We start from the raw sequence: 26407 nt of genomic DNA on the forward strand, positions 1-26407 counted from the left end.
AAGCTCAAGCAATCAACGAAGCAACATACTAAGAAATCAGACGCAGAGAGATTGATCTGTTGTAGGACTTCTAAGTCATAAAACTTCACTGGCATGTACTTTAAGCTGATGATGTAGGGAAAGATATTTTCTCCTTTGCCTTTATTTGTCCACTCTAGGGGCCCTAACATCTGTGATGTGTTGGTCCATGTGGACGTGTAGCCTGCCACACAAAGGAAAGTTGAGGGCCCTGCAGGCTTTTTTCCATGCCGGCACTGTACTTCAGGCCTGCAGAGTAAGAAAGTCAATACATTTGAAAGTAAGGTCACTAGCAAACAATACAAGATAAACCAGTTAATCACTTGCAGTTCCACCAATGTGGTCTACCTTCTTTCATGCCCATGTGGTCTCCAGTATGTTGGCAAGACCAATCGCCAACTCAGAACATGCCTAACTGAACATAGAAGCTCTATCAATCGCAGGGACCCCAAGTCCCCAGCAGCAAGACATTTTCAAGAACTTAATCATACTGCAGCTCAACTTTCCTTTTGTGGCATTGATAAGACAAAACCTTCTAGATGATATATTAATCCTGAGAGAGCACTTCTCCAACAAGAGTGCAAATGGATATATCTTTTAAAAACTCAACAACCCCTTGGGCTAAATGAAAATCTTAATCTCTCATGTTTTCTATTGTCACGGGTCAGGAAGGACTCAAGTGCAGAATTACAGGCAGGAGACTGGGGTAGAGTAAGAACAGCAACTTTACTTGGAGGATTAGGCAGCTCGTTATACAGTCCGCTCCAAAGGTCAAATCCAAAGGTCAGTCCAAACAGGCAAACGTACAGAATCGTGAGGCAAAGAACTAAACCGAACTTGTAGGCAGAGATCATAACTGGCAGGAACAGACCTAAACAGGTGGGATACGTATCTGGTAAAACACAAATGACGATCTGGCAGAGAAGACAGGTATATATATTGCTGAGACTAATGAGGAAATTAGGAACAGGTGTGTGGTAAAACTGGCACGCAGGTAATTGGATAACAAGATGATCAGGAGATGTGCAGGAAGTGCGGAGCAGGCAGGTTGGCGGCAAACAGGATGAACAGGTGACAGGTGGGCAGGAACTACAGGATCTGCACAGAGACAAACAGCACAGACAGACAAACACAAAAACACACAGAGGGAGCGACTAGGTTGAGCTGGAGGCTCTGGCAGAGTCCATGACATCTGTAGGTGTATCCATCTTATCCAGGGCCCCTATCTTACGTACATGCGATTATCTTTCTAATCATTTTCATATGTCTTTATTTATTATTATATCCCTGTGTTGTTGAATGTATCTTGGGTTCCTTGGGACTTCATTAACATGAATCTATGGATGGTACAACCCTGATTAGATTGGGCATTAACTGTTATTTCAGTGCTGGTACTTTAATATCATGTATTGCAGTTAACATAGGCTCTTTCCAGACTGAAAACCAGCATCGGTGACTTCAGGCCTACTCAAATAACTCCCAATATTGTCACTGTGTGTTAGGTTGACTGTCTGTGTTAGAGTGCTAGAGAAGATTGACGCCATCCGATTTATTGAGCTGTCCACTGTATGTGTTCAAAGAGAAATGGATGTTAAATGAAAAAGAAAAGGCCTATAGAAATAAGTAGATGTGGAGAAAAGAGGATGAAATGAAAAGGACTGGGATCCTAAAAAGTGAAGAATAGTAGTAAAACCTCGAAAGGAGGAGAACCTGATAAAGAATTATCAGGATCAGTACAAATATTAAAGCTTTGCATATTATGTCAAAAAATGGGTTTTTTCCTCAACCGGGACATTTGACCTGACCAGACTGAGCAATGTATATGACAAAACAAAATGCCTAAAGAATGCAGAAAAACAACTACAATCTCTGAAATGGTGGGAGGTTGAGGCAAAGCATCATCAATTGAAATCTCAAACAGAATCATTGAAAACTCAGCTGACTAAACAAATGAACAATTGACTAAAGAAAAGAACAATATAAACAAAATAAACCATCCACTAAAACACAACGCCAAAAGTCGACTGAAGAACAAAACAATAAACTAAAAAAAGGCTAAAAAGACCTCCAGAGGCAAACTAATTGGCTTTACACCAACAGGACTGTATCCTGTAAAAGAAGTGTAAGCAGCTACTAGTCAAACAGAATGCTCATCTGATGATGATATAGAAATGTTTATTGCAAGCAAAATTGTAAACTTGAAATCTGAAGACATGTCAAAATCTGATCAAACCTCAAGTAATCAGTAATCTGTAACGGATAATGTTTTGAAAGGACCTCTCCAACCAAGGTGAAAACATAAAGGTAGATTCAACAGTGAAAACACTCCCGCTCTCTGCTACTTGCAATGCAACAATTTTATTTACTGTAACTTGAGGCAATTGAAAAAAGTTAAAACTATGGGAAAGTTCAAGGTTTACACCACTACTGAAAAGGAATATGTGGACCATACATGCAGGTGTTGAGGAGATGTTTTGGGTCCATGAAGTCTATGAACTAAAAAATGGCAAATTTGATTTTTGGTGCTTTCAAGGCATGGTTGCAACTCACGTACCACTTCCTGGTATTGGGTTGCAGCCCCTTTTGCACAATCCACATCTCAATTGTCTCAGTAACTTGTCTGCTTCTGTTGATCTACATCCCCTCCTTTGTGATCGCTATAGATTTATTAAGGGAAATCAATAAGGGATAATGGCTTTTACCTGGATTCACCTCATCAGTGCACTCCATAAAAAGAAGTGTCCCTAATATTTTGTACATTCAGTGTACAATGTTTCACTCTCAGTACACACTTCAGCACTGAAATTTGAGTACCAAGGAAATGGAAAGTTAAGACCCAGGCCAAATGTTATTGCCACGCCTCCCAACTTTTTCTACTCGTCTGTGTGGCCCAATGCTGGCTCATGCTGATTTCTGTTTAAAAAGAGGAACATTCAGTTTGATTATGCAATAAATGTCTTTCCTAACCCTCTGTGTCTCTGATAGTTCAAGGGGAAAAACATGTAGATTGTGATTATAGACATTGCCATAATTTTGCACATCTTTTTATTAATTTATATTTCATCCTGATTCTAGGTAATGTAGGTAACACTAGTTCAAAACTATAGTCTGATTACAATTTCAATCTGTTAATCAATAATCTGTAACAGATAATGTTTTGAAAGGACCTCTCCAACAGAGGTCAAAACATAACGGTAGACTCAACAGTGAAAAAACTCCTGCACTCTGCTACTTGCAATGCAACAATTGTTAAATTCAGATTAAAAAAATAAAAGGTGTTGCGTAAGTGAGTTACTGCCCCTTAATTCTGTCCCTCAAATCATTTTCCAAACCCCAATATATACTGATGGATATCGGCTCCTAAACTAGTTTGCGCTGTGATTCCAGCACCATTATCAGTTGCCTTTCTGGGTCACTGGATGTCACATCATTTGAGCGTACTTGTATCTCTGTCAGACAAACAAACAGATCACAGGGACTCTTGCAAGTGGCCTCCCTTCTGTTCCCATCGTTACTCATTCTTGACCAAACTGGATGCTCTTTTTTTTTTTAAGCTTCTATTGGTTTGTCTGTAAGGAAGACCTTTTGGAGGGACAATGTTCATAGACTTCATTAATTTTGCATGCTCATTCAGTTTTATTCACTTATATCTGTGATAGTTACCTCTACTGGTCAGTAGATGGCGCTGTCTCCTCTATGAATAAAATCATGGATAGGTCAAAGCAGGTTGCCTTAGTTGGGTCTTCTTGATTTTTGTCTTTTGTGTGTCATCAGCTTAGTCTAGATGCTGGGAATTAATGGGAAATTGTTAAAGTACAGTTAGGTTGATACCATAAGCTGTTATATTGGTCAGCTTCACAGACAAAACAGGCAGTGAACTTGAAACTAGCACTAAGCTATTTTTCACTTGCCCTGGATTCACCTTAAATTCTAGGAATGTGGTGATCGAAAAAAACGTTCAAACTATGGGAGAATTCAAGGGTCCCACCACTACTGAAAAGGAATAAGTGGACGCTACATGCAGGTGTTGGGGAAATGTTTTGGGTCCATGAACTCTATGAAGAAAAAAATGGCAAATTTGATTTTTGGTGCTCTCAAGGCATCAGGTGCACCTGTCTCAATGATTTGCTGCTTAAAAATACTTCAGTAAGTTATCTGTTTCTCCTATCTACATCTCCTTGTGATTGCTATAGATTTATTAAGGGAAAGGAATAAGGGCTTTTACCTGGATTCACCTCATCAGTGCACTTCATGAAAAGCAGTGTCCCTAATATTTTGTGCATTCATATTGTGCAGTGTACAATATTTCACTTTAATTTCACGCTTCAGCACTGAAATTCACTACACAGAGGATTTCTGTTGACACCATGCCCATTTCCTGCTAATGTTATCACCACACCTCAACCTTCTCTACTTGCCTTGCTAAAAGTCAACGCACATCACTCCACTGGTGGCTGAAGACTGCGCACATCATTTTTTCACCTTATTTCTGGTCCCAAAGCTGAGATGGAGCCTCCAACATATCAGCATTCAGAGTTAGTTCCAATGAAGGACAGCAGACATGAGGGACAGCCTGCCGGCCCGTCGGTGGTTCAGTACACCACCGTGAGGGTCGACCGCACCGAGCCGATGCCCCGGGACCACATCATCTGGTCCCTCTGCTGCCTCCTTTACGCAAACCCCCTCTGCCTCGGGTTGGCCGCGTTCTGCTACTCAATCAAGGTAAGTTGTTTTCAGTATTCCTATGAGGACAGAAAACTTAATGTAGGCTATTTACTTTTTCTTTTTATTGAATTTTATTTAGTTTCTTATAATGTGTGTTTGAGAACCAGCATGCACCAGGCAGGTAGGGGAAAGCAGGGAAAGTTGTCACATGGGTCTCAGTGGCTTTATTTCTGAAATTAAATTTAGAGCCAAACGTCCAGTTACACAAATGTTGACTTTCTTAATAAAAGGTTACCTATGTTGATTATAACAATTTTGATACCTGAAAGTAAATAATGAAAATTTTAGTGTTTTCTTTCTCATTTTTTCTTATAAAGGAATCAAAATAATTATATATTGTGACACTGTGAAATTGTTACAAGTTATCAAGTGGTATTTCATCAGTAATAACTTTTGCTTCCAGTAAATTATTCAAAATGTAAAAATGACATTTTTAGAGAAGACCTTAAAGTGATGCTGAACTTTGGTAGTGTCTTGGGTTGTGTAGCTTCCTGGCCAAGACAATAACCACAAAATCGGCGATTCTGTTATTTGTTGCTCCGGGGCTCCGGTAGAGACGATTGGAGAATTGTTTTTTTTCTTTCTCTCCATTCACTGCCATTGTATGGCGAAACAGTTTTCAAAATCACACTTCCAGTACACAAATGCAAACAAATCAGGTTCTGACAAAATATATTACAAAAAAAACCACAGAATCATTCTGCTGAATATTTTTTAAGTGAATCGCTTTCTTTGTTTATTAAACCTTTCAGTTTGAACAAGTGTAACACTGAAATCTGGTCGGAAGAATTTGGTGTTACAATTGTTCAAGGTACTACCAAAGTTAAACATCACTTTAATCTAGCTTGAAAGATATATATATTGTATCTCAGTAGTAAGGCACTGCTGAGAAATACACCAATGAGTAAAAAGTTTGTCAACATGCCCTGGTCTCCCCTAGTTTTTTTTTTCTCTAACCAAAGAAAAGAGAGCCAGTTGAAAAAGTTTGTTTTCTGGGATAAACCTTCAAAATTGTGAATCTTTTGCCTGGACATTGGACTCTTTTGGTTGCCTGCATAAACCTGCTTCAGTGGCGTACTGTTGACGCTGTGGCTCTCTGGACAATCCCCCGCTTCGCTTTGGCTGCGCTGGCTCAAAACAAATGTCAACATGTCGGCGACCGTAAACCCAATCTCTAGGCTTCAAAATGGCCCTTCAGAAGTCGATGGGTGACGTCACACTCACTTCATCTTTTTTTTTACAGTGATGCGTTACATTTAAAAAAAACAAAAACAAAAAAAACACCCCTACCAAAAATATTAAATGTAAAACTAAAGGTAAACTAAAACTATACCAAACCCACACTGAAACTTAACTAAAACCAAACAGAAATTGATACAAAATTTGAAAACTACATAAAAATAGAAACAAATGAAGAATCCCAAACTATAATAATCCTGCTCCCCCGGACTCTAATCTATGCTGCTGTGTTTCCAGGCTAGAGACAGGAAGGTGGCAGGAGACTTGGAGGGCGCCAGAAGGCACGGCTCCACCGCCCTCTGCCTCAACATCTTCGCCCTGATCCTGGTGGTCATCATGGTCATTCTTTTCTTCGTCTATTTTGGCAGAATCATCGTCTACTTGCATCGAATCATTCATTTTTCGTAGTGTTGGCGCTGCCTCTTGCTGTAACATGCCTCTGTGTTGTTTGTAGTTGTCTACATTGCGCACAGCCAACTTTTTTGCTGATTTTATTTTTTTTCATACTATCCTTCAACCCAACATATTATGTTTTTTTATTGGTGGTTCAAAAATCTTCATTGCAATGCAAAGCCCTAACATTAAGACTGCCATGGTAGTTTATAATCCAGCTTTGATATATTCACCAGAGTTTGTAATTGAATCCAGGTGTCCTGCAGGTTGAGGCCTGTGTCTCGGCAGCTTGTCATGCTGATTTCTGTTTAAAAAGAGGAACATTCAGTTTGATTGTGCAATAAATGTCTTCTTCCTAACCCTCTGTGTCTCTACTTTTAAGGGTAACACTTTTAAGGGTAACAGCATGTAGATTGTGATTATAGACAGGGGCATAATTTTGCACGTGTTGAATTTATATTTTATCCTGATTGTAGATAATGCTAACACTAGTTCAAAATTATAGTCTGATTACAATTTCAATCTGGTAATCAGTAATCTGTAACGGATAATGTTTTGAAAGGACCTCTCCAACCAAGGTGAAAACATAAAGGTAGACTCAACAGTGAAAACACTCCCGCTCTCTGCTACTTGCAATGCAACAATTTTATTTACTGTAACTTGAGGCAATTGAAAAAAGTTAAAACTATGGGTAATTCAAGGATTACACCACTACTGAAAAGGAATATGTGGACCATACATGCAGGTGTTGAGGAGATGTTTTGGGTCCATGAAGTCTATGAACTAAAAAATGGCAAATTTGATTTTTGGTGTTTTCAAGGCATGGTTGCAACTCATGTACCACCTGACTCAATAAGTTGCAGAGCATTAGCCAACATCTTGTGAACCTCTTATGGATAACTTTGAGAATCAATACATTAAGAAATGCATGCCCATTTATGTTCTCCAAATATCTATAATTCTGTGTAAAACTACACTGATTGTACAAAATATTCGGGAAATCTTCCTGGTATTGGGTTGCAGCCCCTTTTGCACAATCCACATCTCAATTGTCTCAAAGCTTAAAAATACTTAAGTAACTTGTCTGCTTCTGTTGATCTACATCCCCTCCTTTGTGATTGCTATAGATTTATTAAGGGAAATCAATAAGGGATAATGGCTTTTACCTGGATTCACCTCATCAGTGCACTCCATAAAAAGAAGTGTCCCTAATATTTTGTACATTCAGTGTACAATGTTTCACTCTCAGTACACACTTCAGCACTGAAATTTGAGTATCAAGGAAATGGAAAGTTAAGCCCCACATTTACTGGAAATGTTATTGCCACGCCTCCCAACTTTTTCTACTCGTCTGTGTGGCCCAAATTCAGTTTGATTATGCAATAAATGTCTTTCCTAACCCTCTGTATCTCTGATAGTTCAAGGGGAAAAACATTGCCATAATTTTGCACATCTTTTTATTAATTTATATTTCATCCTGATTCTAGGTAATGTATGTAACACTAGTTCAAAATTATAGTCTGATTACAATTTCAATCTGGTAATCAGTAATCTGTAACGGATAATGTTTTGAAAGGACCTCTCCAACCGAGGTGAGAACATTAAGGTAGAAACTGTGAAGCAGCAGACACGCGGTTCCATCTGCAAAGGTGAACACTCCTCCACATTGCGTAGTGTCTCTTTATCATTAAGCTTCAATATACTGACTGAAAAGGGCTTCATCAGCACAGCTTGGGAAGCTTTGTGAGAGTTCTGAGATTATATTGTTTATATTGATTATATTGTATAATAAACTCAGAATTCTGAGAATAGTCAGAATTCTGACTTTATTCTTATAATTCAGAGATTTGTGCAGACTGGAACAGGAAGAATTATCACTCATTTGTTTAACCGCATGGTACAGGATGTGGGAAACGGGCTGCTCTAGTCTCACAGCATCAGTGACTAGGGTCTCTAGGTGGGGGTGGTGCCTTCGATTGACAGGTGCACAACAACACCAAAAAACACACGCCCACATTAAACAACGAATACTTTCACAGCCATCAAATACTGAATGCCCCAGTCAAATCATGAAATCACAACATCTAGTGGCAAACAGTAGACCGACACCTTAATATAAAAATTCGATAAAGCTGTTTAATTCATGTGTGGATGACTTTTTTATTTGACTTTTGTTATGTGATGTTTGACTTTTCATTATATGATGTGAATATTCATTATTTGATGGTTGGCATCTCATTATTCGACATGTGTATTCATTACTTGATGGTTGGCTTTTCATTATTTGATGTGCATGTTCATTATTTGATGATGTGAGCATTCATTATTTATTGTGGTCCTTCGTTATTTGTCAATTGTATGTGTAAGTGTTTTTATCATTACATGTGATCATTAATTGTTGGATTGTGGCACAGAAACTGTTCCATAATAATCCATCTTTTGCCTGGAGATAGATATTGCCAGAGTGGGAAAAACATTTCCCATGATCTGATTTATATTAATAAAAGGAGCAAAAATATAATAAACTAACAGTAGGAAATAAAAACCCAGCATGTGTCATTTAGTCTCAATCTTTAATGCCTTTAATTGAGATGGTCATGTAATTTGATATATACCAGACAGACACACTTTTGGACACTGAGTGGGAAAATAGCCTTCAATTCTCAATGTCTTTTATGAGGAAATTTCTCACCCTGAAGCCATCTTGTTTGTCTAAGTGGTTAAGGGTAAGATTTGAGTTGGACCTGAAAAGGCATCAAAGGTCTGACAGGCAGAGCGTTCAGACCAAACCCTGGGACCCCTGCCTCGTGAAGCATACAGTGGCTGTGGTGAGTATCTGAAGGTTGATTAATACAGGAACAGAAAATCAGATTTTGACTGCTTTTATAAAAATGAGGCCCCAGCCAAATCCAAAAATTGATGTTGAGATCAGTGGTTTACACTGATTTTGTCAGATTCTATAATCATGCTAGATCAAATTTTAACTCTTGATTATTCAAGGTATGAAAGCCATAGATGTGATTGTATTGATGATTGTATTGATTGATTGTATTAGATTCGATGAAATGACTACACAATACACTAAAATTCCTTGTACATTGTACTTGACAAATAAAGTCTCAGATTCTGAATGTACAAATTATTTGGGGCACTTACTCATTTCATGAAGTACACTGATGAGGTGAATCAAAGGTGAAAGCCATTATCCCTTATTGATTTCCCTATTAAATCTAGACCAATCACAAAGGAGGAGACGTAGATAAAGAGAAGCAGACATGTTACTGAAGGATTTTTAAACTTTGAGACAACTGAGATGTAGATTGTGCACTAAGGGCTTCAACTCAATATCAGGAAGATGTCCCTTATATTTTCTGCATTCAGTGTAGAGTCAAAGTCAATTCAGTCAGTTTATAAATGAGTCCTCTCATCTTTTTCATTACTGTCTTTCTTACCATGGAAGAAATGTAAGATCTGGGGCACGAAGGGTTAAAAATTCTGCTGTTTATGTTTCTGTCTAGCCAACAGCCAAGTAAGAAGATAGAGAATAAATCAACATTTTTGACACCGTTTAAAAAGACTGTTCAAATAAAATCTATTAACGCCTGCAGTCTCGTGCTGTTCTTGGTTAAAAAAGAGGGAGGCTCTTGGCCTCAGATTTTTTCTTGTGTCATATCCCAAATGAGATTTTGCATCTGTTGTTTAGCCCAGACCGCACCCCTTATAAATATGACTTGTAAGTATTTTCTCAACCATTTTTTTTTGGAAGCGGCTAAGAAGAAGCACATCCAGCAGATCACTCACGGTTTATATAGTGAGTTCCTTTTATCATTACTTGTAACTAGTTGTAATTTACAAATTTTGAATAACTTTATAATAGCTAAGTGTCTGATATCCATAAAGCTTAGGAATCAAATTTGTAGCTTGGAAATGAAATTGTTCTGCACCCACTCATACTTGTGTGTGCTTAGAAGGCTGTTTTAGAGTTGTTTTGCATTTATGCAAATTATCTGTATCTTGTTTAATGGAAAATTCCAATCTGTTAAATTTACTATACAAATACATCAAATTACTCAAGTGATTACTTTGTCTTTCTCAAGTTTGACTAAGAAAAGGCCTGCAAGTTGTGATATTAAAATCATCATTATAATTTTACACACCTTGAATGGTTGTAGATTATGGTTAGATTATCAACAATGTTCATGTTGCTGTCTGTAAATTCCATAAATCAGATTACTTCAAGATTCCATCAAATTAGATTGCTGATTACAATGTTTAGCAGGTAATCAGTAATCTTTAACTGATTACATTGTCAAAGTAACTTTGTCTACGCTGGTGATGCCCTTACTAATGTGTTCTAAAGTTAATTAAACTCCCTCTTTGCACTTCTGTCTCAAGATGAGGCTGTGTTTCCTATTCTGCGTCCTCTCCCTGCTGGCTCCTCTTGGCCACAGTCAGCTTCAAGGTCCTTCTGGTCCCAAAGGGGACAGGGGATTTCCTGGATTACCGGGAGCAAAAGGTGAAATGGGTGGGTACCACTGACTTCACCACAGTGACTTCTGTGTAGACTGCCAAGAATCACACAGACTCGTCGGACTCTTCCTCACCAGACTCTTAGCTCATCCATAATGCTGCAATACGCCTTCAAACTCCCCAAATTCTCCCATGTCACCTCCCTCATACAGGTCCTTCACTCCCTACAGTCTACATTCAGTAACTTTATTATGTTGGGCCAGTGCCTACACTGAGTTGCAGCTTGTCAGATCTACTGCTAAGTGCTACCGTAGGTCTAGTGAATGTTGCTGTAAGCAATTGCTGCCTTTTGTCAGTGTAACATTATTATTGGTTAAGTATTTCCATGCAGCTATCCACTAACAGATATTCATTCAGTATTTATGTAACTAAATAGTTATGGCACTGTTTTATAAATCATGTTCACATCAGAAACTTGGACTCACTCCCCACATTCACAAATAAACTCAAAACCCACCTTTTCAAAACTGCCTATATCTGACTCCCACTGCCTCTCCAGAAATTATTATTTATTTTATTATGTTCATTTATTTGTTATCATCACTTTTGTACCATTTGTTTTATATATTTTATGAATTTTATTCTCTTTATCCCTTAGCTGCTGTAAAGTGTCTTTGAGTACGATGTAAAGTGCTCTATAAATAAAATGTATTATTATTACTATCATTATGTTCAATATATTGATATAGTGCAGACATTACTGTCTCTGTAGACATGGTCACTTTTACGCACCATCTGATATTCTGATGTTGCGTTATTTGCAGTCTCTTCTGTAATCTCAGTAGAGCAGCCCATGCTTGTTTGTTTGGAGGTGTGGGAGCTGCTGTCAGTCCAGTGACATCAAAGTACTGGCAACACTGTTGCAAAGTGATTGCTGCAAAGTGCACTGCAAAACACCAAAGTAATGACCATTTGTCGCCAAAATAAAAACAAAAACAAGAATCTCGCAAAACATCACTTTAAAATTCAAACAGTTACCTCCCACTGTCATTTGGGGCTGCCAATGTGCCAAATTGCATTGTGTAGATTATTCTACTGTTGCACTTTTTCATTCTGCATAAAAGTGTTAACTACCTGCCTAAAATGTAATATTATGCAACAGGGCTGTGCGATATGGTTGAAATCAATATCACGATAGTCATAAGGATTTTTTTTTCATATCGATATATATGAAGATATGGCTCACGTATGCAAAATCACATTAAATAATCAAATTAATATTCATCCCACTGAACCGAATGGTAATATAAGGTGTGATGTCAAACAAAACGGGAATTTTCAATTAATATTCTTTTTTCCTGTGTTTTTAAATAAAATTTGCTTATTGTCATCAATTTAGACAGCAGAATTGTGTGTCACGATATACCAAAATCACCATATCATCATGATATGATTCCACTAAGAGACGATAAACGATAATATTGAATTATCGCCCAGCCCTATTATGTAACATGTTTTTGAACTTCTGATCAGTTCCACTATCTTTATTTGCTGTTCGATCAACCTGTTATTGCAATTTCTTTCCAGGAGGATCAGGACTACCTGGACTACCTGGAGTATCTGGACGACCTGGACGACCTGGACTACCTGGGCCACCTGGGCCACCTGGGCCACAAGGATCATCTGAATCAAGACAATGGCATACAGGTAGGGTATAGCCTACCTTCCATCAGTTGAGTATCAGTTGAGGATTTGCTATCAGTTGAGTATTTGCTTTTTTATCATTCACTATTAGACAGAGGGTACTTAGGAATTTGTTGGCATATTGCTCCAGAGGGGTCAGAGCGGTACGCCTTGAACTAGGGTTCAGTGTCTTACACAAGGATATTTCAACAAAGATGGACACATTGGCTGTTATAGGGATCAAAACGAGTTAAGTGAGTTTCTGTTTATGGGATGGGCTCTAACTACAAGACCTCCCTGCCACCTAGGATTAAACAGGAGCTGACAAATTACATTCATTGTACTTGATGAATAAAGTGACACAGATTCTGAGTGTCATCCACAGTCGGAGAGGTTATCCACTAAGCCACTAGCTCGTAGAGCAATGGATGCAAGTGCCTAGCACATGTCCAACAAGTCCTACAGCACATGCTCTAACTACATACATATATGGTAGACATACATGAGGGACAGGGTTTACTCTTGTCTCAGTCCTCTATGGTCGTCACCAGGAACCATTCACTGTGTTTAGAGAAGGAAACAAAAAGAACTGAAGCTGAAAAGGGGAGATGAACATATCATTTGTGGAGGGTGCACGTCTGTGTGCTTGTGCATGAAAGTGTAAAGTGCTTAGGAAAGCCCCATCTTATTGCCAGTTTGTTAACTGAACACAATCTGTTTGATCCAGATTCCACAAGTTCCGAGTTTGAAGCCTTAAAGAACAGCATTGCTAAATTAGAGCTAGGTAAGTAGCCTGTACAAGCACTAGTTGTGCAAATGTGGAAAGTGACTAATTACAACTGCTCTACTGACAGCACTTCATTAGATCTCTTGTGGTACTACTTTTGTGTATGTACCTAAAAGTCTGTACTTTTACTTCTGCTTGAGTAATTTTGAAGTATTTACTCCTACGTTTATTTGAGTAAGATGTAGTTTTAGATAGGAGTAATAAGTCAAATTATTTGTGCAATTTACAGTAAGACACAGCCATTCTGGACACTGTTAAAACAACATGATTTAAAAGGGGCCAAATTTGATGGTCAGGTAATTTTTTTGATGGACAGTCTAAGAAGATTAACAAAATCCTAATGTTCAATCAATATAACATCAAATGAGTAGCCTACATTTTGGCTATTGTTAAATAGGCATAGGGCTATTTACCTTTTTTAACAACCCAAATGTCTACTTTAATCTCTCTTCCACCTATGTGTGGTGAAAGAGCGTCTGATAACTGTCAAAGGAAGAACAAACACATAAAACTTGTTTGGGAAAGGGAAAGTTTTGGACTAGAGCTTGTGGCAAGGAAGGCCAAGATGACATTTAAAAAAACAATTGTGTTCATTTAATCAGTTTTTTATTTCTCATTTGCTGGATGATGTTTCCTTTTCAGCTGTAAACTACGACTTTATCCGGAAGGCTGGTCAGAAGTACTTTGTGTCCTACAAGGAGAGAAACTCTTTCTCCAAAGCGGCCGAGTTCTGCTCCCAGCGAGGCTTAGAGCTGGCTTTGCCCCAAAACGACGAGGAGAACAACATACTCACTCAGTTCTTTGGGACAGTTTACAAAGAGGCTTGGATCAACGTCAACAATAAGAAAGCGGAGGGGAATTTTGAGACGGATATGAAAAATCGACCCCTGACTTTTACCAAATGGGGAGAAGGGCAGCCAGACAGGTCCATCGGGGATACAGGCTGCACCAAGGTGTCAGACACCGGTGTCTGGCAAGTGACGAAGGAATGCTTCATAAATGCCTTCATCATCTGTGAGTTATAGAAAAGTTAAGTACACCTTGTGAGTCTTGCTTTACATGTCAAGGACCCCCAAAGAGATATGACCAGTGGTTCTCAAACTGGGAGCCCCCAGGGGCCCGTGAGATAATTTTGGGGCATTGCCAGATGATTTATGGGATTGGAAAAAGACATATTTCTACTATACAGATTTATTATTTGTACATTTTCTTATTTTTCTCTAATTTTTGCTTTTGTCTTCTGAAATACTGAATAGTTTTCCAGCCTCCTCTGATAATCAAATGAAACAACCTGAAAAGGGAAAATCATTTTTTTGGTTGGACTGTTCACCACTCTGCATGCGCAGCCTGTGATGGGGGTCCCGAGTAGTAGTCATCGCTTCGTTTTAAGGGGTTTTGTCCAAAGGAACCCAATCTGAGAAGATTTTTATTGTAAGTTTTGATTAAGTGGGTGATCATGCTTTTACTATTAGGGCCCCTTCCCTTTGGAATAGCCTGCCCGAGGATATCAGGCGGGCAAACTCAGTGGGCTCCTTCAAATCCCTTCTTAAAACTCACTTTTTTAGACTTGGTTTTAATACCTGATTCATTGCTTTTATGTTCTTTTGTTTTAACATTTGTGTGTCTCTTGTTGTTTTAATTCCATTCTTACTTTCTGTTGTTTTTCTGATTGTTAATCTGATGTCTTTGTAAAGCACTTTGTAACTCTGCTTTTAATAAGTGCTATATAAATAAAGTTATTATTATTATATATGCAGAATTGCATAACTGTCTTCACTGTAAGGGGAGGAGGGCAGTGAAACCAATGGGAAAAAAAGTAATCCTTATACATTCTCTCATTGGGCTAATTGTGTGTCTAATGAATGAAATAATAGTGAAATTAAACCATTCCTCATTTTGCTGGGGATCCCCTGGGACCCCCTTCAACGACCCCTGGAGGTCCCCAGACCCCAGTTTGGGAACCACTAGGAATATTTGTTTTCTGCTGCTAAAATGTCATAGTTTTACAAAATCATTATCCAAATGCTAAATCTGAATCACTTGGCAAAAAGGTCTCATTGTATTGCAACATTTTGGTAAGTACATATAAGTTGTATCACACATTTTTCACACCCTTTAAAGGAAAAGACCGTTCTAATAAAATCTATTAAAGCCATGCTCTGCAATCTTGTGTTGTTCTTGGTTAAAAAGAGGGAGGCTCTTGGTCTCAGATTTATCTTTGTTTTTTCTGTGTCATGTCGCAAATGAGATTTTGCATCTGTTAGACCAGACCGCACCCCTTATAAATATGTCTTATAAGTATTTTCTCAACCATTTATGTTTGGAAGCGGCTAAGAAGCAGCACATCCAGCAGATCACTCACGGTTTATATAGTAAGTCCCTTGTTATCATTATTTGTAACTAGTTATTAACAACATTTGAATAACTTTATAATAACCAATTGTCTGGTATCCATATAGCTTGGGGAATGTTTTGCTCACACTCATACTTGTGTGTGCTCAGAAGGCTGTTTTAGAGTTGTTTTGTATATATGCAAATGATCTGTATCTTGTTTTATGGAAAATTCCATCCGGTTTTCCATCCGGTGTTGTGTGGCTAGGGACTAAAGAGTAACAGAGAGACTGTATCTTATTAGCAAAAAATGGTTATTTGTTACAGTTACTATACAAATAAATAAAATTACTGATACGGTACTTAAAAAATTAAGTGATTACTTAGAAAAGGCCTTCAAATTGTGAAATTAAAATCACCATTATAATTTTACACACTTTGAATGGTTGTAGATTATGATTACATTATCAACAATGTTCATGCTGCTGTCTGTAAATTAAAATAAATTAAAAGACGGCATGCTTAACTGCAATTTACATAGATTTTGGAGGTGAAGTGACATAAATGTAACAGAGAGTAATCAGATTACTTCACTGAAATTTAGATTCCAGCAAATTAGATTGCTGATTACAATGTTTAGCAGGCAATCAGTAATCTTTAACTGATTACATTGTCAAAGTAACTTTGCCTACGCTGGTGATGCCCTTACTAATGTGCTCTAAAGTTAAACTTAAAAAAAACCTCTTCTGTCTCCAGATGAAGCTGTGTCTCCTTTTCTGCGTCCTCTCCCTGCTGGCTCCTCTTGGCCACAGTCAGCTTCAAGGTCCTCCTGGTCCCAAAGGGGACAGGGGATTGCCTGGGTTTACTGGATTGATGGGAGCAAAAGGTGAAATGGGTGGGTACCACTGACTTCACCACTGTGACTTCTGTGTAGACTGCCAAGAATCACACAGACTCATCAGACTCTTCCTCACCAGACTCTTCGCTTATCCATAATACTGCAATACACCTTCAAACTCCCCAAATTCTCCCATGCCATCTCCCTCTTACAGTTCCTTCACTTGGCTCCCTGTGGCTCGTATCAAATTCAAAACTCTGGTGCTGCCGTACAAGGCTGCTAAGGGAGCTGCACCCTGATAACGCTGGTCCATGTTCCAGCCCTAAACTTTGGGCCCGGCTCTTACTACCGGATGAGTAGTTGTCCCTTCCCTGCTGCAACTTCACTTCAGCCAGCCTCAACTCTTCTCCCTCCTGGTAGAATAACCTCCCCATCTCAGTCAGGATAACAATCCCTCCCAATCTTTCTGAGGAACACTGCAGATCCCCCCTCTCTCCTCTGACTTCCTTCCCATTAAATCACATACCCCTCTCCCATATATTCTTCCTCTGATTTGCACCTGATCAAGCTCCTGCCTTGTTTATCAAAAAAACAAAAAAAACAAAAAAACAAACATTTTTTTTAATCTTTTCTCTCTGGCTCCTTTTTTTTTTTTTTACTTAACCTTTATATGATAATTCTAGGAACACAGGAGTATTTAACATTTATTGTCTGGGAACTGTTGCTTTGACCCTTGTTGGCAATCTGGGAACTTCAAGCTGCACACCCATCTCATCAGCCTATCACAAAGTGAATCTGCAACAGAGAAAACCATCCCATTGCCCGAATTGAGACAACTTAGATTCACCCTATTTGCCCATATGAAATTCCAATTGTGTCGGGTATGGTCACAGGTGGGAAATCCTCTCAGCACACAGGAAGTGATGAATTTAAACTAAAGAGTGAAACACAATACTGTCTCCTAAACAGCAGCGAGCATGCCAGGTTGGTAAGCACGGGCATGCTCTGTGCAGTTTACAGACATCAAGGTACACGATTACTGGGTATTAGAGGAATAGTTCACCCAAAAATGAAAATTCAGTCATTATCTACTCACCCATGCCAGTCGAAAGTCGGGTGAAGTTTGTTATCCATAGAGAGCCTAAGTCCCTCCCCTTCTGGAATTTTTATTTCGGAAAAAATATGTACAGTAGTCAACGGCGACAAATAATTGTTTGATCCCGTTTGAATTGTGCCATGAATTAGGCTACACATATGATGTTTTGTCAATTTAAAAGATAATTTTGCAAGTCGAGAAAGTCGCAGTTTGTCGTAAAACTGTTGAAGTTATAGACTGTGAAAATACGTAATTAGAAAGACTACACACCCAAAAGTCGCGTAAGTGACGTAACTTTCTCTCCACAAGCTACCCAGAGCCGCTGAAGCTAAGTCTCTCTCAGATAGCAGGAGTATTATACACAACCTGGAAGGTAGACAGTAAGAACGGATTTAAACTGGTTTAGGATAGTTTTAGTACAGTGGGGGCTAATGTTAACGCAATGCCTGTGTGTTTGGTATGTTTCGTTCCATGTTGGTGTTGGTGACGTATATTGTGCGAGACGAGAGATGTAGTTCACTGAGCGGTTTCACACAAAACTAAACGTTACTTTACTGTTTTACGACAAACTGCGACTTTCTTGACTTGCAAAATTATCTTTTAAATTGACAAAACATCATATGTGTAATTCATGGCACAATTCAAACGGGATCAAACAATTATTTGTCTCTCGCCGTTGACTACCGTACATATTTTTTTCCGAAATAAGGTCCCATGGGGGACAGCGGAAGGGGAGGGACTTAGGCTCTCTATACAACCGTCCCTGAGCTTCCTAGCAGAACTCTGTAGCAGTCTTCTCCAAAGCAACTGAAGTTACTGGGGTCCTGTCTTCAGAGTTCAAAAAATAACGGAAAATAACCATAAAATGACTCCATACAGCTCGTCCAGCATAATCCAAGTCTCCTGAAGTCAAACGATCCCAAAGTGACTTGAAATGGTCGACATTTACACCATTATTTAGCTGAAATCGTCACTGTTGATTTGAATTTTAAAAAAAGCTCACGTTTGCTCACACCCGATTAGGGGTGGGCGGATCGATCCCAAAATATCGATACTACAGATACTACGTCTCGTTTTTGAAGATCGATTCTAGCGTCAATAGGATCGATACCAGTTTCAGTTTCTGTCTTCTACGTTGTACCCATTTCATCAAAGAGTACAACGCTCCATTGTCGTGAACACATCTTAGTGCATGCATGCACTCTTTGCTTCTCCACTGCTGTTGTCGTGTCGTGTGCACTCAAACAACCAACATACGCGTCACGCACGCGCAGCGCGCCGCGGCGTGCACCCTCAGAACCATTGCTCTCACTGAAGGAAAGAAGAATGGTTGAGGGTAGTTTGTGCTTTTGTTTAGTTATTTGCACTTTGCTTATTTATAAAAGTTGTGAAAGTTTTAAAACATTCATTGTTCTCCACAAATAATTGTGTGCACTTTGTTTATTCAAAAAACTTTTTTTCATGTTTGCACATTCAATTTAAAATAATAAAAAAAATATTTTTGTTATTTGCCTTTAAAAACTGTCCTGTGTTTTAACATGCATGTGATTAAGTAATTAACAGTGGAAAGCAAAAAAAAACTTCAGTTGGGAATCAAACCCCCACTCACCTTACAATGATTGCTAACCTTTGGCAAATAATTTAGTGGTCATGAAAATGTATTCAGATTTAGCCTATTGATGCATTCACCTCATAAATCATGACACACTGCTCTCCCCTACATGAAAGTACATAAGCCGCTTTTAATAATAAAAAGTATCGGTATCGATATCTGCGATTCTGGCCCTGTATTACTTGGTATCGGATCGAAACCAAATTTTGCGGTATCGCCCACCCCTACACCCGATACGAAAATGATGGTAAAGCTTACTCGAATTACCAGAACAAGACTTCCGGTTTGGCCGTTTAGCCTTCAAAATAAAAGCGTGAGATTTTAAATCGGTAGAAATACTGTTTTAAACCAAGTCATTTGTATTTAATCATCAAATTGTGTATGGGTGCAAAGTGAGCACCCATATTAATGTTTGATGTCCACTTTAATCTCTGTTCTGTATGTATTCTGCACAGTGTAATACATGCAGCGTTTATAGTTAAAATGGCACATATCATTAGCCTGGTAAGACCATCCTGATCACGTGACCTCACATTAGGGCTGGACAATAATTCAATATTAACGTTTATCGTCTTTCAGTGGAATCATATCGTGATGATATGAAGATATTTTAATATCGTGACACACATTTCTGCTGTCTAAATTGATGATGACAAGCAAATTTTACTTAAAAACTCTGATAAAATGAGGTATGGTAGGAATATTATTTTAAAATTTCAGTTTTGTTTGACATCACACTTAACACTACCATTCGGTTCAATGAGATGAACATTAATTTGATTATTTAACATGATTTTGCATACATGAACCATATCGTGATATATATTGATATCGAGACAAACCCTTATGATTATCATGATATTGATTTCAACCATATCATCCAGCCCTACCTCACATTCTGTTTCGCTCCACAGATCAGTCTGGACTTCCAGGTGCCCACATCGATTTCTTTAAATTACAACGTAACCGGGCCAATCAGGGACTGCGTCGTAGTTGATGACGTAACCAGGCCAATCAGGGACTGCGTCGTAGTTGATGACGTGAAATACAGGCCGCCGCTGGCAAAACAGTAATGGCGTCTCCCGAAGCAACGAGCGTTAACGTTAACGTTTGTAGAGTAAACACAGCCATAAGTGCAGTTATTGCAGAAATAGACTCAATAACAACTAGCGGAGTTTTTTGGCAGAAAAGACGTTTTCGCCGTTCTTCCGACTGGATTTGAATTTGGATTCGCTGATTGGCTGAAGGAGTTTGTCTGTCAAGGTAAGTACTCCCGCCCACTGAAATCGATGTGGGTGGCTGGAAGTCCAGACTGATCTGTGGAGCGAAACAGAATGTGAGGTCACGTGATCAGGATGGTCTTACCAGGCTAACATATCATGGCATTATTCATTATTACTATGACATCAAACATTAATATGGGCCCTCACTTATTCCTCGGTCCAGACTCAAGACGAAGGGGGATCGTGCTTTTGCTGTTGTTGCACCTAGACTATGGAACAGCCTTCCGCTGGACATTAAATCCACCAATACTGTGGAGAGTTTTAAGACCCATTTATACAGACAGGCCTTTTCTAATGTTTATTGTTGACTCTGTTGTTACTGTATGTTTTTAATGTTTTTAATTTGTGATGCACTTATGTGTGTTGCTTGTATTTTTACTGTGTAGGCTATGTCTTTATGTGTTAACTTATGAAGCACTTAGTGACACTCGTCTTGAAAGGTGCTATACAAATAAAAGTTTACTTACTTACTTATTGAATTTGACGATTAAATACAAAGTAATTGGTTTAAAACCGTATTTCTACCTATTTAAAATCTTGTGCTTTTATTTTGAAGGCTAAACAGCCAAACCGGAAGTCTTGTTTGTAATTCGAGTAAGAGTTACGCATCTAGTTCATCTAGTTCTCCTCGTTCTCGTATCTCAGGTGCGCGCAAACGTGAGCTTTTTTTTTAATCAACAGCTATAGTGACATTCGTACATTATCACTTTAAAATTCAAACAATTAGGCTACCTGTCGCTGCCTTTTGGGGCTGCCGAGATGCAAAATTGCATTGTGCAGATTATTCTACTGTTGCACTTATTGCATTCTGCATAAAAGTGTTAACTACATGTCTAAAATGTAATATTATGCAACATGTTCTTGAACTTCTGATCAGTCCCACTATGTTTATTTGCTCTTCCATCAACCTGTTATTTCAATTTCTTCTTAAGTCTCTTTCCCTGCTTTCCAGGGTTGCCTGGATTTGCGGGACCAAGGGGAGCACCTGGACCAGTTGGACCACAAGGAGAACCTGGACCAGCTGGGCTACGAGGATCATGTGTATCAAGACAATGCCATACAGGTAGAGTATACCTTCCATCAGATAAGTATTTGCTATCACTTGAGTATTTGCTTTTCATCATTCACAATATTAGACAGAAGGTACTTAGGAATTTGTTGGCATATTGCTCCAGAGGGGTCAGAGCGCACAGCAGTACCCCTTGAACTAGGGTTCAGTGTCTTACACAAGGATATTTCAACAAAGATGGACACATTGGCTGTTATAGGGATCAAAACGAGTTAAGTGAGTTTCTGTTTATGGGATGGGCTCTAACTACAAGACCTCCCTGCCACCTAGGATTAAACAGGAGCTGACAAATTACATTCATTGTACTTGATGAATAAAGTGACACAGATTCTGAGTGTCATCCACAGTCGGAGAGGTTATCCACTAAGCCACTAGCTCGTAGAGCAATGGATGCAAGTGCCTAGCACATGTCCAACAAGTCCTACAGCACATGCTCTAACTACATACATATATGGTAGACATACATGAGGGACAGGGTTTACTCTTGTCTCAGTCCTCTATGGTCGTCACCAGGAACCATTCACTGTGTTTAGAGAAGGAAACAAAAAGAACTGAAGCTGAAAAGGGGAGATGAACATATCATTTGTGGAAGGTGCACGTCTGTGTGCTTGTGCATGAAAATATAAAGTGCTTAGGAAAGCCCCATCTTATTGCCAGTTTGTTAACTTGAACACAATCTGTTTGATCCAGATTCCACAAGTTCCGAGTTCGAAGCCTTAAAGAACAGCATTGCTAAATTAGAGCTAGGTAAGTAGCCTGTACAAGCACTAGTTGTGCAAATGTGGAAAGTGACTAATTACAACTGCTCTACTGACAGCACTTCATTAGATCTCTTGTGGCACTCTACTTTTGTGTATGTACCTAAAAGTCTGTACTTTTACTTCTGCTTGAGTAATTTTGAAGTATTTACTCCTACGTTTATTTGAGTAAGATGTAGTTTTAGATAGGAGTAATAAGTCAAATTATTTGTGCAATTTACAGTAAGACACAGCCATTCTGGACACTGTTAAAACAACATGATTTAAAAGGGGCCAAATTTGATGGTCAGGTAATTTTTTTGAAGATTAACAAAATCCTAATGTCAATATAACATCAAATGAGTAGCCTACATTTTGGCTATTGTTAAATAGGCATAGGGCTATTTAACTTTTTTAACAACCCAAATGTCTACTTTAATCTCTCTTCCACCTATGTGTGGTGAAAGAGCGTCTGATAACTGTCAAAGGAAGAACAAACACATAAAACTTGTTTGGGAAAGGGAAAGTTTTGGACTAGAGCTTGTGGCAAGGAAGGCCAAGATGACATTTAAAAAAATAATTGTGTTCATTTAATCAGTTTTTTATGTCTCATTTGCTGGATGATGTTTCCTTTTCAGCTGTAAACTACGACTTTATCCGGAAAGCTGGTCAGAAGTACTTTGTGTCCTACAAGGAGAGAAACTCTTTCTCCGAAGCGGCCGAGTTCTGCTCCCAGCGAGGCTTAGAGCTGGCTTTGCCCCAAAACGACGAGGAGAACAACATACTCACTCAGTTCTTTGGGACAGTTTACAAAGAGGCTTGGATCAACGTCAACAATAAGAAAGCGGAGGGGAATTTTGAGACGGATATGAAAAATCGACCCCTGACTTTTACCAAATGGGGAGAAGGGCAGCCAGACAGGTCCATCGGGGATACAGGCTGCACCAAGGTGTCAGACACCGGTGTCTGGCAAGTGACGAAGGAATGCTTCATAAATGCCTTCATCATCTGTGAGTTATAGAAAAGTTAAGTACACCTTGTGAGTCTTGCTTTACAGCTGCGGTTCCCAGACGTTTTCATGTCAAGGACCCCAAAGAGAATGACCAGTGGTTCTCAAACTGGGAGCCCCCAGGGGCTCGTGAGATGATTTATGGGATTGGAAAAAGACATTTCTACTATAGGCCTACAAAGAAACCTATGAAAGAAAAAGTAATCCTTCTCTCATTGTGCTAATGTCTAATTAATGAAATTATGGTGAAGTTAAACTATTCCTCATTTTCCTAAGGATCCCCTGGGACCCCCTTCAAGGATCCCAGGAGGTCCCCAAACCCCAGTTTGGGAACCACTAAGAATATTTGCTTTCCGCTGCTGAAATGTCATAGTTTTACAACACCAGCTAAAAGGTATCACTGCATCATTATACACACACACACACACACACACACACACAAAAAAACATAAATAGTAGTCTACAATAAGGTCACTATAAACTCATTATGTAGGCTAAAGACAATAAGTAGGCAGCCTAATAAGTGGGGTTTTTTTTATACTGGGTGTTTTGTAACCATACTGTATTGCACAATAAAGCATACTTCAGTACAATGTTGCAGTCTCATGTCTCTGACTGTAAAGTAAAGATATAGGACCATTTATTTCGAAGTCACAGTGAACTTGCAGTCTCTCATTTACACTTTAGGGCAGTTTAGCTATCTGGCTAATTTAATCTCTAGGATATGTGTTTTAATCTTAATGCGTGTTTGAATTTCTTACCTAGGAAGGGAGGCTTAGTAGACGTGGGTGTCATTAACAAACACATCAAAAAAAAAAAAAAAAAGACAAAAACTGAGGAGTTTGAATACATTTAAGACGTGTAGGGGAAAGAGGAAATCCATTTGAACATAGAGATGTTGTTGCTCCTATAGCCTGGTAAGACCATCCTGATCACGTGACCTCACATTCTGTTTCGCTCCAGGGATCAGTCTGGACTTCTAGCCGCCCACATCGATTTCTTGAAATTACAACGTAACCGGGCCAATCAGGGACTGCATCGTAGTTGATGACGTAACCGGGCCAATCAGGGACTGCGTTGTAGTTGATGACGTGAATGGCGTCTCCCGAAGCAACGATCAGTAACGTTAACATTAGTAGAGTAAACACAGCCATAAGTGCAGTTATTGCAGAAATAGACTCAATAACAACAATTAAACAAGAACAAGAGTATGCACTAGCGGAGTTTCTCCTTCTTCCGACTGGATTTGAATTTAGATTCGTTGATTGGCTGAAGGAGTTTGTCTGTCAAGGCAAGTACTCCCGCCCACTGAAATTGATGTGGGCGGCTGGAAGTCCAGACTGTGGAATTGGGCTACTTTTGAAGTGTTGCCGTGAGTTGAATTTTTTGTCCGCTGGTTGGGTAGACCTATTTTGCATGCAAATTACATGAATAATATCTATAAATAAAAATCCATGTTTTAAATGAAATAATTTATTTATACCCAAATCCTACCAAACTGACTCCAGATCAGCACGTACACACACGCCAACACGCCACCCACGTACACACACACACACAGCACACACACGTGCTATAATGCTCTCCGCCGCCCGCCTCTCAATTCCAACTCTGCTAGTTAGCGAAGTATATTAAAATGTTGTGAATTAACAGGATAAGGTGTATCAGTTGAAATAAGGTAAACAAAAATGCTAACAGTAAATGCATAGCCTATTTACACATGTATTTACTATAAGTATATGATTAAAATATAGTGAAGCAACATGATAAGGTTTCAGTTGAAATAAGGTATTGCATTAACTACAGTAAATGCATATGAAGTAAAAACAGTACATTCATGTTGTCCAGGCAGGGAGGAAGAGGAAAAAGGGAAGAGAAAGCAAAAAGACAAAGCAACAGGTTTGTTTGTGTGTCAGTGAATTGGTCTAAACCAGCGGTTCTCAACCTGGGGTCCGGGGACCCCCAGGGGTCCTTGAGGGGGTTCCAGGGGGTCCCCAGAAAAATGAGGAATATTTTAATTTCACTATTATTTCATTGACTAGAAGTTAGCCCAATAAGAGAATGTATAATAATGACTATTCTGTTCATAGGTTTCACACTCTTCACTGTTAATCTGCCAATCTACAGTATAGACAGTTATGGAATAATTCAATCTTATCAGACGGGATCCCTGAGACTACAAAAAGGTTGAGAACCACTGGTCTACACCACAGCTATATTTTATTTATGATAATATACTGTATCTAATTACACAAGGCCATTTTAGGACCTAGGTGAAAGAACTATTTAGGGAAAACTGCTTTTAATGCTGGCACACTAAACATTTATGGTGTTACTTTGTAGATATTACAATACATTTGGCAATGATAGCAATGCTGTTGTACTTTAAAAGCAGTGTATATGGTTTTGCAAAGGCATATTTTGAGTTCTGGTATTGGGCTGGTTTTTAGGCTGGTTTTATTGGTCGTTGGGCTGGTTTTGGACTGGTTTTGATTGCCCATTGTGCTGGTTTTGTCACACAGACCTGGCAACCCTGGTGGGCGGCTAGAAGTCCAGACTGATCGTAGAGCGAAACAGAATGTGAGGTCACGTGATCAGGATGGTCTTACTCAGGCTGTTAGTTTCCATCCAACGGCCAAGCAAATTTTAACAGAACTTTTGAAATTTCGCCCCAAAAAACCACATTAGATTAGATGGCTGAAACTAACACGACCCAGTTGACTTGGGTCTTATCCAAAACAAAATGTAAAGACTTTCAAGAATTGTTTAGTATCGGGCAAACCGTTACTGTTGTTTCGTCTCACAGTTTGTTGTCCGATGACAAAAACGGAGAAACACGACGCCTTAGAACATGGCAGCTTCAGATAAGACATTTCTGTCGTAGGCTAACGTTATATGATATTCAGATGACATTTCGTGGTGACAAATACTTTACCGACAACCTTACAGGAACTCCAAATGAATGTCCCATTTGAAATGAATTGCGGAGTGCCGTTCGTCGACTCGTTCATGTAATTATTTATTCGACGTAACGTTACGTTTCCATCGCTATTTATCGCGTAGTTTCTTAATCGACGAAAACATTTTCCACCTCAAGCGAGCGTAAAAACGACATGT

At 39.0% G+C, this 26407-nt stretch overlaps 3 protein-coding genes across 3 annotated transcripts; all 3 read left to right on the forward strand.

Annotated features, from left to right (window-relative positions):
* Nucleotides 1-4441: 4441 nt before the first annotated feature.
* On the forward strand, nt 4442-6734 carry LOC144537826 (dispanin subfamily A member 2b-like). The gene is made up of 2 exons (XM_078282958.1): nt 4442-4740; nt 6220-6734. The coding sequence occupies exons 1-2, from the start codon at nt 4525-4527 to the stop codon at nt 6388-6390; spliced, it is 387 nt and encodes a 128-aa protein (XP_078139084.1). The 5' UTR covers nt 4442-4524; the 3' UTR covers nt 6391-6734.
* A 3409-nt stretch (nt 6735-10143) lies between these two features.
* On the forward strand, nt 10144-14758 carry LOC144538553 (mannose-binding protein C-like). The gene is made up of 6 exons (XM_078283039.1): nt 10144-10186; nt 10771-10891; nt 11504-11508; nt 12433-12544; nt 13256-13312; nt 13958-14758. The coding sequence occupies exons 2-6, from the start codon at nt 10771-10773 to the stop codon at nt 14338-14340; spliced, it is 678 nt and encodes a 225-aa protein (XP_078139165.1). The 5' UTR covers nt 10144-10186; the 3' UTR covers nt 14341-14758.
* A 1644-nt stretch (nt 14759-16402) lies between these two features.
* On the forward strand, nt 16403-23403 carry LOC139912905 (mannose-binding protein C-like). Its single transcript, XM_078283041.1, has 5 exons — nt 16403-16545; nt 16699-16759; nt 21428-21563; nt 22235-22291; nt 22920-23403. Exons 1-5 carry the CDS (start codon nt 16403-16405, stop codon nt 23300-23302), a joined length of 780 nt encoding a protein of 259 aa, XP_078139167.1. The 3' UTR covers nt 23303-23403.
* Nucleotides 23404-26407: the final 3004 nt, after the last annotated feature.

This window comes from Centroberyx gerrardi, chromosome 4, assembly GCF_048128805.1.
Source record: "Centroberyx gerrardi isolate f3 chromosome 4, fCenGer3.hap1.cur.20231027, whole genome shotgun sequence".
Lineage (NCBI taxonomy): Eukaryota > Metazoa > Chordata > Actinopteri > Beryciformes > Berycidae > Centroberyx > Centroberyx gerrardi.

What these genes read in the sequence shown, in the direction of transcription:
- LOC144537826 (XM_078282958.1), top strand. Translation starts at nt 4,525, where the DNA reads ATGGAGCCTCCAACATATCAGCATTCAGAGTTAGTTCCAATGAAGGAC. An exon ending in CGTTCTGCTACTCAATCAAG is followed by an intron (nt 4,741 to 6,219) that starts GTAAGTTGTTTT and finishes CTGTGTTTCCAG; the next exon opens with GCTAGAGACAGGAAGGTGGC.
- LOC144538553 (XM_078283039.1), top strand. Translation starts at nt 10,771, where the DNA reads ATGAGGCTGTGTTTCCTATTCTGCGTCCTCTCCCTGCTGGCTCCTCTT. An exon ending in TCATCTGAATCAAGACAATG is followed by an intron (nt 12,545 to 13,255) that starts GCATACAGGTAG and finishes TGTTTGATCCAG; the next exon opens with ATTCCACAAGTTCCGAGTTT. An exon ending in CATTGCTAAATTAGAGCTAG is followed by an intron (nt 13,313 to 13,957) that starts GTAAGTAGCCTG and finishes TTTCCTTTTCAG; the next exon opens with CTGTAAACTACGACTTTATC.
- LOC139912905 (XM_078283041.1), top strand. Translation starts at nt 16,403, where the DNA reads ATGAAGCTGTGTCTCCTTTTCTGCGTCCTCTCCCTGCTGGCTCCTCTT. An exon ending in CTCTGGTGCTGCCGTACAAG is followed by an intron (nt 16,760 to 21,427) that starts GCTGCTAAGGGA and finishes CCTGCTTTCCAG; the next exon opens with GGTTGCCTGGATTTGCGGGA. An exon ending in GTATACCTTCCATCAGATAA is followed by an intron (nt 21,564 to 22,234) that starts GTATTTGCTATC and finishes TGTTTGATCCAG; the next exon opens with ATTCCACAAGTTCCGAGTTC.